The following is a 13,811-nucleotide window of genomic DNA, read 5'->3' on the forward strand; positions in this document are numbered from 1 at the left end:
ACATTTTAAATTTTTTTAAGTTGTAGATGGACACAATACTTTTATTTATTATTTATTTGGATGTGGTGCTGAGGATTGAACTTAGTGCCTCACACATGCTAGGCAAGCACTTGACCACTGAGCTATAACCACAGCCCCTACATTTTAAACTTTTGATATCCCATTTTACATCTTTCTAGTACTGCCTATCTCTTAACATAATGTGATTATTCTTTAGTCTTATTAGATATGAATGGTTGATGCTTACACTATGCTTATGAGAGCATTCTGAATTTGTTTGAATAATTACTCTTCCCAGTTAGTTTTATGCCTTCCTGTTTTCCTCTTATTAATGTCTCTTTCAGTTAGAACTTCCTTTAGAATTTCTTGTAGAATAGGTGTGGTAGAGATGTATATTTGTTTGGGAATATTTTTGTTTCTCATTTATCTCTAAGTAGCCTTGCTGGATACAATATTCTTGATGTTTTTTCCCCCTTCAGAACTGTGCCACTTTCCTGGCTTGTAAGATTTCCCCTGAGAAGTTCACTATCATGTAAATTTACATGGGCATCCCTATATATTGCCTTTTCTCTATCAGCCTTGAGAATTCTCTCTTTATTTTCGTCTTTGAAAGCTTGATTTTAAGATGTCTTGGGGTAGATTTGATTGAGTTCAATTTGATTGGTCTTTTAACTGTCTTCCACTAGGAATATTTGTATCTTTCTCTAGGGAAGTTTTCTGTTATTTTTTTGAATAAGCTTTCTTATTTTTACCCCTTTGGCATTCTCTTATTGCTCCTTGAATACTGTCTCAAAGTCACTGTAAACTTTCTTCATTCCTCTTCATTCTTTTTTTTCTCCCACAATAGTGAATTTTCAAATAGTCTGTTTTCAAGCCAATGCTTTCTTCTGTTTGATCTGTCATGCTCCCTTTCATTTTCACGGAGTATATCTTTTCCAACTCAATCATGTATATTTTTAATTGCTTCCATCTCTTTGCTATATTTCTTTGTTAGATCACAACATTTCTCTTTTATTCAAGTTCAAGTTTCCTTAAAGCAGGTATTTTAAATTCTTTGAGAGATCTGCCATACTGATTACTATCTGGTAAGTTTCTAACACCTTGTGTTTTGAATATTAAATGAGATCATGGTTTTCTAAAAGCTCCTGATGCTTGTTGGTATGCAACATCATATGGGCATCGAAGGATTAGGCCTTTATTCCAGTCTTCCTAATATGGCTTTTTAAAAAATATCTTTATTTATTTATTTTTATGTAGTGTTGAGGCTAAAACCCAGGGCCTCGCACCTGCTAGGTAAGCACTCTACTGCTGAGCCACAACCCCAGCCCCCTAATATGGCTTTATTTGTGCCTCTTTCCAGAAATTCTGAGCAGGATGATCATCTTCTCTGAGCCTATGTACACTGCTGCTATTTCATGTTGAGTGGTGCCCAGGTCCAAATGTGCCAGGTGTCTGTTGGTGTGTTGTAACTCTTTTAGTAATAGAGGGTAAACCAAGCTCAGGTCTGTCCCAAATACACTGTTAGTGTATGTATAGTTCAGAAAGAACCAGGGAGGTACTTAGAAGGAGTAGTCTGTCCTTATAAGCCTCTCTAGGGATGGAGAAAGAACAGATGCTTTGTGCCGTTATCAGCCTAGTCAGACACTCAGAATTCTACCCAGATCTTGGCAGAGACACTGTGGACAGTCCAGCCCTAGGCTCCTATGTCACCTCTGTGGCCATAAAATGCCACCAAGCTGTGTCACAATGAGCTCACAGTCTGCCAGATGCTACCATGAATAAGGAACAATAGGGATTCTCATTCATTGTTGGTAAGAATATCAAATGTTACAGCCACTTTTGAAGATAGTTTCGCAGTTTTTATATAGCTAAAGATAGTTTTATGTAGAAGCAGACCTAGAAATCTCACTCAATTTTAACTCTAGTAGGTAAATACCTATGTCTACACAAAAACCTGCATATGAAAATACACAACAGGTTTAATCTTATTGCCCTCAAAGGGAAGCAATCAAGATAACCTTCAATAGATAAATGAAAAGTAAACTTTGGAATTTTTACATGGAATATTATTCAGTGATTAAAAAACAAAATGAGCTATCAAAACCCAAAGATATATGAAGAAACCTCAATGTTTATTGCTAAACAAAAGAAGCCAGACTGAAAAGGCTATAAAGCATATGAATCCAACCAGGGACTGGGAGGTAGAGAGGAGGGATGAATACGTATGGTACAGGGAATTTCTGAGTGATCAAACTATTCTGTATGATACTGTAATGGTGAATATATATTATGCATTTTTCAAAACCCATAAAACCTTACAACATAGAGTGAACCTTAATATAAACCATGAACTTTAGTTAATAATAATACATTAATATTGGTTCATTACTTATAATAAATATATCTCCCTAATGCAATAATAAGGGGAATTGTGGGGAGGCGAGTAAATGGCTGTGTATATGGCTCAATACTGTTGTAAATCTAAAACTGATTTAAAAAACAAAGTCTATTAATTGAAAAAATACAAATTACTATGAAAATGTCAGATTATTAAAAAGTAATAACTCAAACAAGGCAGCAACTACCACAACGAAAAGTTTGAATTTCAGTTGCAAAACTGTTACTTTTCCGACTCTTAATAAATCAGCTAGCACTAGTTTAAAATACACAATAGAATGCAACATATATGGGTTACTGTACTGAACTGTGGTAAGTTTATGTACTTTTGTAATTTTTGTCAAATTTATATTCTATCTATTCAGACATATTCTTCCTTTTCTCATGAACACTACATAGAGTACTATCCCCACATGAGCTCCTTTACCAGTGTTAGCAGCAAAAGCAGCATTTCACTCAACAACTTTAAATCTGTCTGAAGAAAGTACAGTGAAGTTAGTTTTCACCCAACTAAATCTCCACATTGAGTGTCCTTCTTTTTTGTTTAATTTAAGTTGTATATGGACTCAATGCCTTTATTTGTTTTTATGGTGCTAGGATTGAACCCAGTGCCTCACACTTGTGAGGCAAGTACTCTATCACTGAGCTACAACTTCAGCCCTGAGTGTGTTCTTTATCTGGCCCACCAATGCATCTCATTTTGCTAGAATGTCTTCTGGTACATAAAGGTATACAGTAAGTATTTGGGTAAACTGCCTAGTGGCTTAAAAATTCCCTAAACATTTTGTTAAACTACAAATATCAACTGTTAAAACAGTATCAAAGAATGCCACACTAGTTTATTTAAATAAAGCCAAATTAAGATAAAATTCTAACAAATAACATTTATTTTTCTTTTACATATGTATTTCACAGCCTGAACATCACATTGCCTTCAGAGAAAGATGCTTTTATACCATTATATTTTACTATTTACCACAAAGGCATTAAACATCCTCATTAACATGATGAGACAATTTGCTGGTAAACAATTAAACACACATAGACATTGGTTTCAGTATCTCAAGAACATATTTTTGGTCATAACCAAGGAAATACATCAAAATATGACAACACTGGCTAATAATTTACAAGCAAATAATATTGAACTCTGCATAGTTTATACAATAGGCTGTGGCAATAAATAATATCACCAATTTCATCAACTATTAACTGGCCACAAAAAGCCTAACATTCATTTTAATTGATATGAAATGCTCTATTGTTGTAGTTTCAACATAGTCTTAAATGTTGTGGATGTTTAACCTTGAATACATGAAAAGAAAAGAAAAAGTACTAACCTGGACCAAGAAGGTATGGTATGGTTAACTACAAATATGTCATGTTCACATATTACATTCCTAACATGAAGGCAAATATTTAAATAGAAAAACTAGCAGTCCAAAAAATGTGAATGTGCAAATTGTGAAGAAAACATTGCATTTAAATTTGCACTCATTTGCAAGTTACAGTACTATCTCAGTATAAACACTAACAGGAAAAATATTCAGCAGGAAAGAATGGAAATGCCTCTCACTGCAGAGAACTAGTCACTGCACACTGCTCTAGCTAAGAAGTTTTCTGGTGGTCTAGAGCTTCCAAAACCTCGTGACTATCCTTCATTCAACAAAGAAGGCAACTGCAGGCATGCTTCGATCAGTGGTAAGAACAGGAAGAAAAACCTGAATCAGCAACATTTTCTTCCTTAATTTGGTATAAAGGTCCTTCTCATAATTTCAACTTGCTAATCAGCTAATAACCTCCAATGTTTTCTGAATCAGGTTTGCTAAATGCTGTAAAGAATAGCTACCCTTCATACAATACAAGGTTTGTTTGTTTTAAGTATGTCAGCAATATAACAAGGTACATGCACATTCATCCTACCAACCTGGATAGGCAATACTCAGCATGGATCAGATTCAAATTCTACAGAGATTCTCTGTATTGTTTCCAATGTGTTTAACAACTGCTTGGAAAACAGAACTGCCTAATAACTACCGCATTATGTTTTTAATTGAAGTATATATAAAAATAAAGCCCCAATCTTTAAGTCTACAGAATGTCAAGAATTCTATTAGGGATGTTAAAAGCATTGGGCAAAACCCTGGTTTTCAGTGTGCCATCTGCACCACAGGAGAAGATCCGATTGCCCTGGATGATATCAATCTGCATGACTCCAGCTCCAATGTTTCTGAATATGGACTGCTTAGCATGTTCATTTTTAAATGAATGAATTAGGCCATGGCCTGTCAATCTCCAAACCTAGTTTAAAACAAGAACAAAGTGACAACAATTTTAAGTCATTAAAAAGAGAGAGACCAAAAGCAAAAACATGGCTCTTACTTCTGCTCCTTGACCCAACTTTCCCATCTATTGCTCCTGTCCTAACAGAAGATTCATTTACTGTCCTTATACTTCCCTTCTTTCAAATTTCTCTCTTTACATCCTATGGTAGTTTCATATTAACCATATATATCCAATCTCTAATTCAATAAAATATTTAAACTAATTAAATATATTTTAATGGTAACTAGGCCTATTAGCACAATGTATAAGTGTGGTTACTATCTCACTTGTCTAGAAACTTTGCCTCAGTCATATAAGAGTCAAGTACTGAGGGTAGAGGTGGGGGAGAAAGTTCTGAGTAGCCAAGCAAATGTCACATACACAATCTATACAGTATGGGGGTTGGGGAATAGCTCAGGAAGACAGCATTCGCCTAGCATGCCTGAGGGCTTGAGGTCCTCAAAAAGACCAAACCAAAACAGAAAAACTTCACGTACTTTACTCAAAATAGGGTTGGGGTTTTTTTTTTTTTTATTTTTTAGTTTTAGGTGGACACAATATCTTTATTTTATTTCTATGTGGTGCTGAGGATCGAACCCAGTGCCTCATGAATGCCAGGTGAGTACTCTGTCACTGAGCCCAGCCCCAGCCCTTGTTTGTGTTTTTGGTGGTGCTAGAGATTGAACCTAGGGCCTTGCACAAACTAGGCAAGTGTTCTACCACTAAGCCATATCCTTAGCTTTCAAAACAGAATTCTTTAAAGCTTTGTATTTATTTTTTGAGATGCTGAGGATCAAACCCAGGGTCTTATGCATCCTACACCTACATCAAATGCATCCTACACATTTCTACCACTGCACCTCCTGTCTCTCCAGCCCATCTTTAAAGCTTTTTAGTGACCTGAGAATCTAATCATTTTGATCATCTCATCTTCCAGATCAGACAGTTTAGAAAGAGCCACACAGAAGCACAGGGTAGGGTGGGGTATCAAGACACTCCACATCTCCACAAAGCTTTACTTCATGCCCTCATGCCAAAGAGTATAGTGGTTTGGTTTCCTTTTTGCAATCAGTCTTGACAGCAAGTAAAGATAATATGTAGTAAATTCCAATTTCTTGCACTGACTCACCTTTATGTTACCTTCTGCTGAACCTGTAGTAAAATATTCCTCACAGGGATCCAGAGCTAGAGCCTTAATAGCTGAGTCATGTGCCTGGAATGTGTGAATTAGTTGTCTCTGTCTGATATCAAAAATGCAGACATATCCTTTCCTACCTCCAGAGATTAAGAGTTGCTGTTTTGGTGCATATTGAAGTACTGTGGCACCGTGATCATGGCACGTGAAACCTGAAGAAGAAAACCAAAACACTTTCCCAAAACAACTTTTATCTTGGGGATTCTGATAATGCTTAAATTCATATTTAAAAATACAGAGATTATGGATGCATTTTTCATTCTAAGGTACACATTTAAGTCATTTAATTTTTGAAATTATGACTAAAGAATAAAGGAAAATGCTAAGCAATGTTAGAAAAAAATTATTCACTCATAATCTTAACATGAAATACATATACAGAAAAAGGAAGTTTAAATCTTAAGCTCTAAGTTATGCTGCCTCATAAAGATGTATAACAAGTAGGTACAACTATAATGCACCAATTAAAAATGGAGAATAAAAAAATGTACAAACAGCATGCATAGAAGTATCACACTTGACCCCATTGATATGTATAACTAATACTAAACCTAGCCTAGTGCTATCTCATCATACATCCTCATCAAAGTTCTCAGGTAAGTAAAACTCAACTTTACTTGTGTTAACATTTTCAATTACAAGTTAAGGAGTAATCCTTCTAATATGGTTCAGATAAATGTCCCCCAAGGACCATGTGCTAAAGGCTTGGTCAGAAGTCTTGGCAAATACTATCTAAAAAGGAATAATATTTAAATGGTGGTATTCATATTTCTAGCTCTTATCATAAGTTAACTTTATGGTTGGGTTTAATTCTTTAAAATATTATCTCCTTTTGAGTGAGCCCAATGAATATTTTGCAAATAATTTCTTAAATAATCTTGTTAGTAGCACTGTGTTAATAAGCTTTTCAAGCTGTGACCAGAATACCAAACAAAAACAACTTAAGAGGAGGAAAGGTTTATTTTAGGCTCATAGCCAGAGGTTTAGTCCATGCTCAGCTGGCTCCACTACTCTGGGCCTGAGATGAGGCAGTCCATCATGGTGAAAGACATGGTGGAGGAAAGCAGCTATGCTCATGACAGCCAGAAAGCAGAAAAAAGAAGGGACCAGGGACAGGTATAGTCCAAGGCCACACCTTCATTGACTTACTTCCTCCAGCCATGCCCATTTGCCTACAGTTACTGAAGGATATTTTTAGATCCAAACCATAATAGCATCCATTCTCTATACCACATTTTCTAAACAGAATACAACATAAAGAGTATTCTGAGCTAGTTATAATTCTATAGTCACATGAATTTACCTCAGTGAAGCAATTTTTCTGTTTATAATCATTTGTTCTAAATATTTCTCCATTTTCAACCTATTAATTAAAACCAAGAAAACATTCCTTCATCTTCATAAATGTATTAAAAACCATAGATCTGAACTTACCATGAATGAGGCTGTTTCCAGGTGATATTAATGTATCCCAGAGGCATACATTTCTTTTAAAGAAACAATAAAAATACATCATAAACAATTGTTTGAAGTCATCATTCAGAACAAATTTTATTTTCAAGTCAAATTTACTGAATCTTCTTTGTTCTCTTGTTTGTAGAGCAGAGATTTTCAACTAAGATGGGGGCAGTGTAAGTGACTGGGTAAATCTCTCTTTTAAGAGTTTATCCTTTTTCAAATTAGTATACAGCCTGTCTTACAAGGTCCTATGTGTCATTGCATTCCCCAACCTCATATCTTTTCCAATTACCACTCCAGGGAAATTATGATATGATTTCCTGAGTAGAAGTGATGCTTCTATACCCCTGAGGTAAACCACAGCTGAAAAAGGAGAGATGTTATAGGCATATGTTGCCAATGAAAATAGTGAAGTAAAGAAAATGTTGAAAATTATAGCTACAGAATGTCAAATGCTTGCTAGTTCTGAGGAACCTAAGAGAATTAATCAGCATTTTTTTTAAGAATGAATAACTTTAACATAAAGATTATACATGCTTATTGCTAGACTACATGAGATATTGGTTTTTTCTCTTTTTGATAAGGAAAACCACTCTGAGAAAAGACTTACGTAACATAGTTCTTTTGTTACAAGTGGAAATCCTACTAGACAGAAATCCATATTTTCTAGCAACAATGGCTTTCTGTCCAAAATTTTCTTATTTCTTGTTTTGCATTTCTGTTAGCCTACCTGTTATCATTGGACTGTCCAGATGTGGCAACTAGACTTGAAGAGGTAATAAATGCAAAGTCACTTGTGGCTTTACTGTGGCACTGCCAACTCTGCAAAACAAAGTGAAACTAGTGTTATCTAAAAATCCAATAACATTTGGTATGGTACAAACACAGTTCTGCTAATAACATATTATATGCCTGAATAAGAACAGTGTTTAAAAATAGTCTTCAATAAAGAGATGATAGTAAGAGGATTAATGGACATTTGCATATTATTTGGCTACTTACTATCTAATCTTTTAAAACTGGAAAGAGTAAAAACATGAAATTAAAGGGATTTTTTTAGATTATGTAAGGAAAGAAAAGGGCATCAAAGTATATAAACTAGCTGGGCATAGTGGCATGTGCTTGTAGTCATAGCTACTTGGTAGGCTGAGGCAGGAGGATCACTTGAGCCCAGGAGTTCAAGGCCAGCCTGGGCAACATAGCGAGACCCATCTCAAAAAAAACTAAATAAATACATGTACTTTCCCAAACCATTCAATTATATTAAAAGCCTAATCAATCAATTTTAATGTTAATGACCACAAATATATTTAATAAACTTTAATGATACAAATCATAAAAAATAATAATAAACCTAAAGGAAAACTCTTACATGCCTATCTAGTGGTAGATAGCAGTATGAAAGGCTTAAGTTAACACTGTAACCTAAACACAAACATCCACCTTTCTTGTTACCTTCATGTTCCCTACCCATGACCCCAGGTGAAGAGCCTTTTCTAAAGATAAAGGCATTGTCAAAAGTAATCCGCAAACAGTCTGCCCCAAAAGGCCTTCCTGGCATGCTGAAGGCCCTGGGCAGTTTTTGATTCCCCAGTACTGCATTTAAAAAAAAAAAAAAGGCCAAATGACTCTTAAGTAGCTTATGTATGTTCCAACAGTGTAGGAAACCACCTAATAAGTCAGGTATGACTTTCTTGTTGGATCAGATGAGGACAGAAATTTCAAGGTCCATCCTTCCCATAAGAAAGATATTAGGGTATTTTAAAACAGACATTTTTCTGCTTGGAATAATCATAATTGTCCGGACTGAAGACAAAATCGTGAATTCAAGATTATTTCCATTTGTATAAAGATATTATGGTACAGTCTATAATGTACGAGAAATATCATGTCTCATATATAACTAAGAATGTGTGTATTCTCTAGAAAAGAAAATTTAAAAGTATTTGGATAATTTAGTTCACCCAGAAGGTTCAAGACTTTTTCAACCTCTATATATGAGATCCAGAAGTTCCAGGCAAGACAGCATCATCTTCTACCCCTCCTGTGCCATACCTCCCCAGGTGAAAGGTAAGCTTATCTTCATCACCAAGTATTTTAACATGATTTGGATTAAGGAATGAAGTAGCCTATTGTGATTATTTTATATATTCTGGTAAGCAAAATTCTAGAGGAAATGAAAAAATATGTTTAGAACTTGAGTCTTAATTATAAATATTATGAAATGCTACCACTAAAAATTTAGTTTTCAAAAATGGATAAAACTAAATAAAAATGTATTCTAAATTGAATCATAGGGCAAGTTCCTGAAATTTTCCAAATAAGGTTACCCTTCAAGGTAAAAAGCAAGGGTTTTTGTTTGTTTTTTGCTTTTAAGGTCATTTCAGTATAAACTAGGGTACAGCTAGGTGGCCAATGCTAGGCTGTGACAGCTAGCTGTCATTCCCTTCCTAAAAGAACCACCAATGAAATTCAGGGACTGAACAGACACTTTGTAAACAACGTGTTCTCAGTATACTCTGGGAACCTAAGTGATACTTACCATGTAAGGTTTAGGATTTGATGCAGTTTGGTTAACTTGCCAGATACTCAGAAAACCCTCTCCATCTGCAACACCACACTGTAAGAAAGATGAAAACATTAAACATAGTTTCTTAGAATTCCTGTCAAAGGTAAAATCATTTACGTAGAGGAGATTCACTCAGACCTTACTTAACAAACATCCCGCGCTAGCTCTGCCTGTTGTTATTCCCAAGAAAGTCCAAGTACCAAAGATTCTGTCATCTTTTAAGAGTTTTTCCATATCCATATCATTGTTTTCCTCTAACCCTCTACAATGAAACTTATTTAAAAATTAGATGTTTCTCAAGTATTTGAATGTTACAGTGCTGGCAGACACTATCAAAACACTCCACAGCAGCAGGGTTTTCTTCTCTCACAAAGCTTTTGTATCTCTGAATGCATAATTTATTAATCCACACTATATTTTGTGGATTTATGCTTCTATTGGAGAAAACAGGATAAACAGAACCCAACAAACTGCCTGCCCTGCTCTGCTTAAATCCAGGGTCACTGAAATTTTTTTAGATATTATTTCATTTATCATTTACTCCTTAATCTCCACAATTATTTTTTAATTAATTTAGCAGTTACTCCCAAGAACTAACCTTGTTGCCTTGGGAGTTAAAATAGAGTCTAGTAACCCTTGCATTGCCAGCTTGACGGAAGCAGACAAGTTGCTGAGGTCGTGTCCATTCAAACATTCGTACACTGCCATCCTGAGCACCTGTAAGATCTGAAACAAGAGGAAAAGTGGAACATAAGTAATTGAAAAGTCAGACTTCCAATATTTTCTGTCATATACATCAACCTCAAAATGACAGAGAACACTTAAAATTCTTAGATTGTAAATAAAATACTTACAGTATTGATGGACAGGGTGTGAGGTCATTCTCTTAACATTGTGTAGATTCCTTTTCATAAGCTTTAAAAGAAGACAATACATTTACTTAATGTAACGAGAAGAGAAGAGGAAGGAAATGATTCTGGTAACATGCTCTTACAACTTTACTGAGATAAACCCTGTACAGATTTGCTGGTACTAAATAGCTTCATCTAGTGATAAAGGGAACTGGCTTCCAAGTGTTTTCTGAAGACAATCAGGGGTATCTCCAGATTCTTCGGAGTAGAACATGAACATGGGATCCCTTCAACTACAGTGACCAACAAGAATGTTACTGATGCACATTCAAACACAAGTAGACACAAATTCCTCTTTGACTTTACTATTCTGCCTGGTCTGTTCAATTATAAAATAATATTAGAGGATAATAATGGCACTTGCCACTAGGGTTGTGAGAAAAAGCATGCATTTGACACTGAGAAACTCATAGTAAATGATAGCTACTATTATCATGGTGTACCTACTGTTCACTGCACCTGATCTTTAGGATCATACTTATATCAAAATGATGTCAACTTATTTTTCAGGGAGTCCATATGCAGAAACCATACCAAAGAGTAAAAAACATACCACACTAGCTCCAGTGCTGGTCTGTCCACTGCCCAGCCAGGGCAGAGATGAAGGTGGATGCACCTGACTCGCTGGAAGGGATATTGTACTGGATTGATAAAGGGTTGTGGTGGAACCACGATAATCAATATCATCTGAACTGTGGAAAATATTCACATGTTACTTTGGAAGTTTAATTTCCTCTTAACATAAATTCCAATTACAGACCCAAAACATTATTTAAAAAAATAAATAAACATTCATGAGAAAAACAGATACAAGTCTCTTTTTTTTTTTTTTTTTTTTTTTTTTGGTACCAGGGATTGAACTTGGGGGCATTTAACCACTAAGCCACATCCTCAGCCCTATTTTGTATTTTATTAGAGATAGGGTCTTAGTGCCTTGCTTTTGCTGAGGCTGGCTTTGAACTTGCCATCCTTCTGCCTCAGCCTCCTGAGCTGCTGGGATTACATGTGTGCACTACCGCACCCAACACAAATACAAGTCTTAATTTAGTACTGGTTAACTTGTTTCCTTTGCAAAATGTAAATTTAGACTAATGTGTTCAAGGGCTACTTTACTGTTGCATAAATTTAAAAAAATTGTTGTTGTAAACATTTTAATACAGATTTTCTTTTATTTTAAGAGAGGGTCTTGCTCAGTTGCTCAGGCTGGCTTCGAACTTGGGGTACTCTTGCCTCAAACTCATGAATAGCTAGTGTTATAGGAATACAGATTTTCTTTTGGTCATACATAGAAAAAAAGATTAAATGCATTCTTCAAATACAGATATCCCAGGAATCAGATTAATTACATTTTTTTTGTTTTTGTTTTTGTGGTGCTGGGAATTGAACCCAGGGCCTCATGCATGCTAGCACTCTATCACTGAGCTATATCTCCAGAGTCCCAAAATTAAAAAAAAAAAAAAAAAAAAAAAAAATTCACCTTTAAAGATTTCTTCAAGTAATAGTTTATCATTACATTATAATGTGAAAGTAATATTTATGATTGAGTATATCAAATTATATAGTTATATCTACTCTGATGTGTGATTTAAGTCTGGTTATATTACACACTAACAAAAGAGAGAATTCAATAAGACAAGGCACCATTCCCAAGCATAAAATTTTTGAGTATAGAGAAAAGCAAGAGAGAGGGTAAACATGGAGAAGAAATTTCAAAATAGTATTATAAAACACTCTTAGTGCAGTGTCCACAGTCTTAATGAAAAGTAAATTCATCTATATCTTTATTTGTAGAGAAGATATATCTACAAGTGACAAGAAGAAACACTTCAAAATTACTTATTAAATGTGTTTCATCAATCAGTTTAATTAATATTTTGTGCAAGATATTTTTTGCTTTAATTATCCTGATCAGCTAAATTTACAGAATATCATATAATTCCTGGCATTTCTTTGGGATTAAATATCAAAGTGGCAATTGTTAGCATTAGACTTTGACATCAGAGATTATTCTGACTCAAACACTATGAATAGTAGAAGAAGTATGAGTAAATTTATTCAATGTAGGTAAAGCTTTTTATTGGCAGCTAACCAATTATGTAGTCTCTGTAAGAGACTACATACCTATCTCAAGTTAATGATGTTGTGGATATTTCTTGAAGAAAACCACAACTGACTATGAGACACACCTTTTAGATTCTCTGTCATATTCTTCTCCAATCCAAATATATGATTGACAGGCCAATAGAGAAGTAACATCAAGTTCTTGAACATCGTGTGTTGAAGCTAAAACAATTTCGTTATAGTTTGCCTGTAAAGCAAAGGCAGAGTCAATAATTTAAGCAATTTCACTAAAAAGAAGTATATTTTCTATAATAAATACAGTTTTTACCTTATTAACAGCAAATGCCATGATCATGTCAGATTCCTTATGAATGATCTTTGCCTTTCCTCCAGGATAGCCCAGGTCAGCTTCAACCTATGAAACACTGCTGAGTTTAGTTGCTGCAGCACAACTCTATATAGAAATATGCACATCCACCAAATTTAAAAGCTGGATAAGAAGAAAATGTAGCAGCAGCAAGAAATATAGTAAGGGTAACTTTAATGTGTTGAGAATTAGTTTTGGAAAATTTGCTTGGACACTCTGATGCCCTGTGATCACCCCAATTATAAAGATTTCCATTGCAATTGTAAGACAGTGGTTACTTGTCACAAAAGATGACTAATATATTTTCATTAGTAATTTAAAACAGTAATATAGCTCTTCCAAAATGACAAATGTTACATAATAAGAAAGTATACGTTGAGAGGCATAGAGTTCAGGAAAATTTCATAACCAAGGAGCCACATAAAAGAGAAGCATTTCAAAGGTGATCAATAGGGGAAAGTTGGAAAGGATATTTTACAAAGGAATGAATGAAACCGATAATGACAAGAAAGTTTAGTAGCTTAGGGT

General features: G+C 34.8%; 1 protein-coding gene across 6 annotated transcripts in view; it reads right to left on the reverse strand.

Moving 5' to 3' along the window:
- Nucleotides 1–3,261: 3,261 nt before the first annotated feature.
- Nucleotides 3,262–13,811, reverse strand: part of Dmxl2 (Dmx like 2) — a 168,340-nt gene continuing 157,790 nt past the window's right edge. For all 6 annotated transcript variants that reach the window (XM_071608261.1, XM_071608262.1, XM_027925960.3 and 3 more), the window contains 10 exons: nt 13,245–13,331; nt 13,042–13,163; nt 11,409–11,547; nt 10,799–10,859; nt 10,543–10,670; nt 9,918–9,995; nt 8,106–8,197; nt 7,352–7,404; nt 5,852–6,069; nt 3,262–4,698 (listed from right to left, as the gene is read on the reverse strand). In XM_071608261.1, the coding sequence (XP_071464362.1) occupies nt 4,489–4,698; nt 5,852–6,069; nt 7,352–7,404; nt 8,106–8,197; nt 9,918–9,995; nt 10,543–10,670; nt 10,799–10,859; nt 11,409–11,547; nt 13,042–13,163; nt 13,245–13,331 (1,188 nt within the window). In that variant the 3' untranslated portion in view covers nt 3,262–4,488. The remainder of the gene's footprint in view (nt 4,699–5,851; nt 6,070–7,351; nt 7,405–8,105; nt 8,198–9,917; nt 9,996–10,542; nt 10,671–10,798; nt 10,860–11,408; nt 11,548–13,041; nt 13,164–13,244; nt 13,332–13,811) is intronic.

The sequence above is a fragment of the Marmota flaviventris genome, chromosome 2, assembly GCF_047511675.1.
Source record: "Marmota flaviventris isolate mMarFla1 chromosome 2, mMarFla1.hap1, whole genome shotgun sequence".
Classification (NCBI taxonomy): domain Eukaryota; kingdom Metazoa; phylum Chordata; class Mammalia; order Rodentia; family Sciuridae; genus Marmota; species Marmota flaviventris.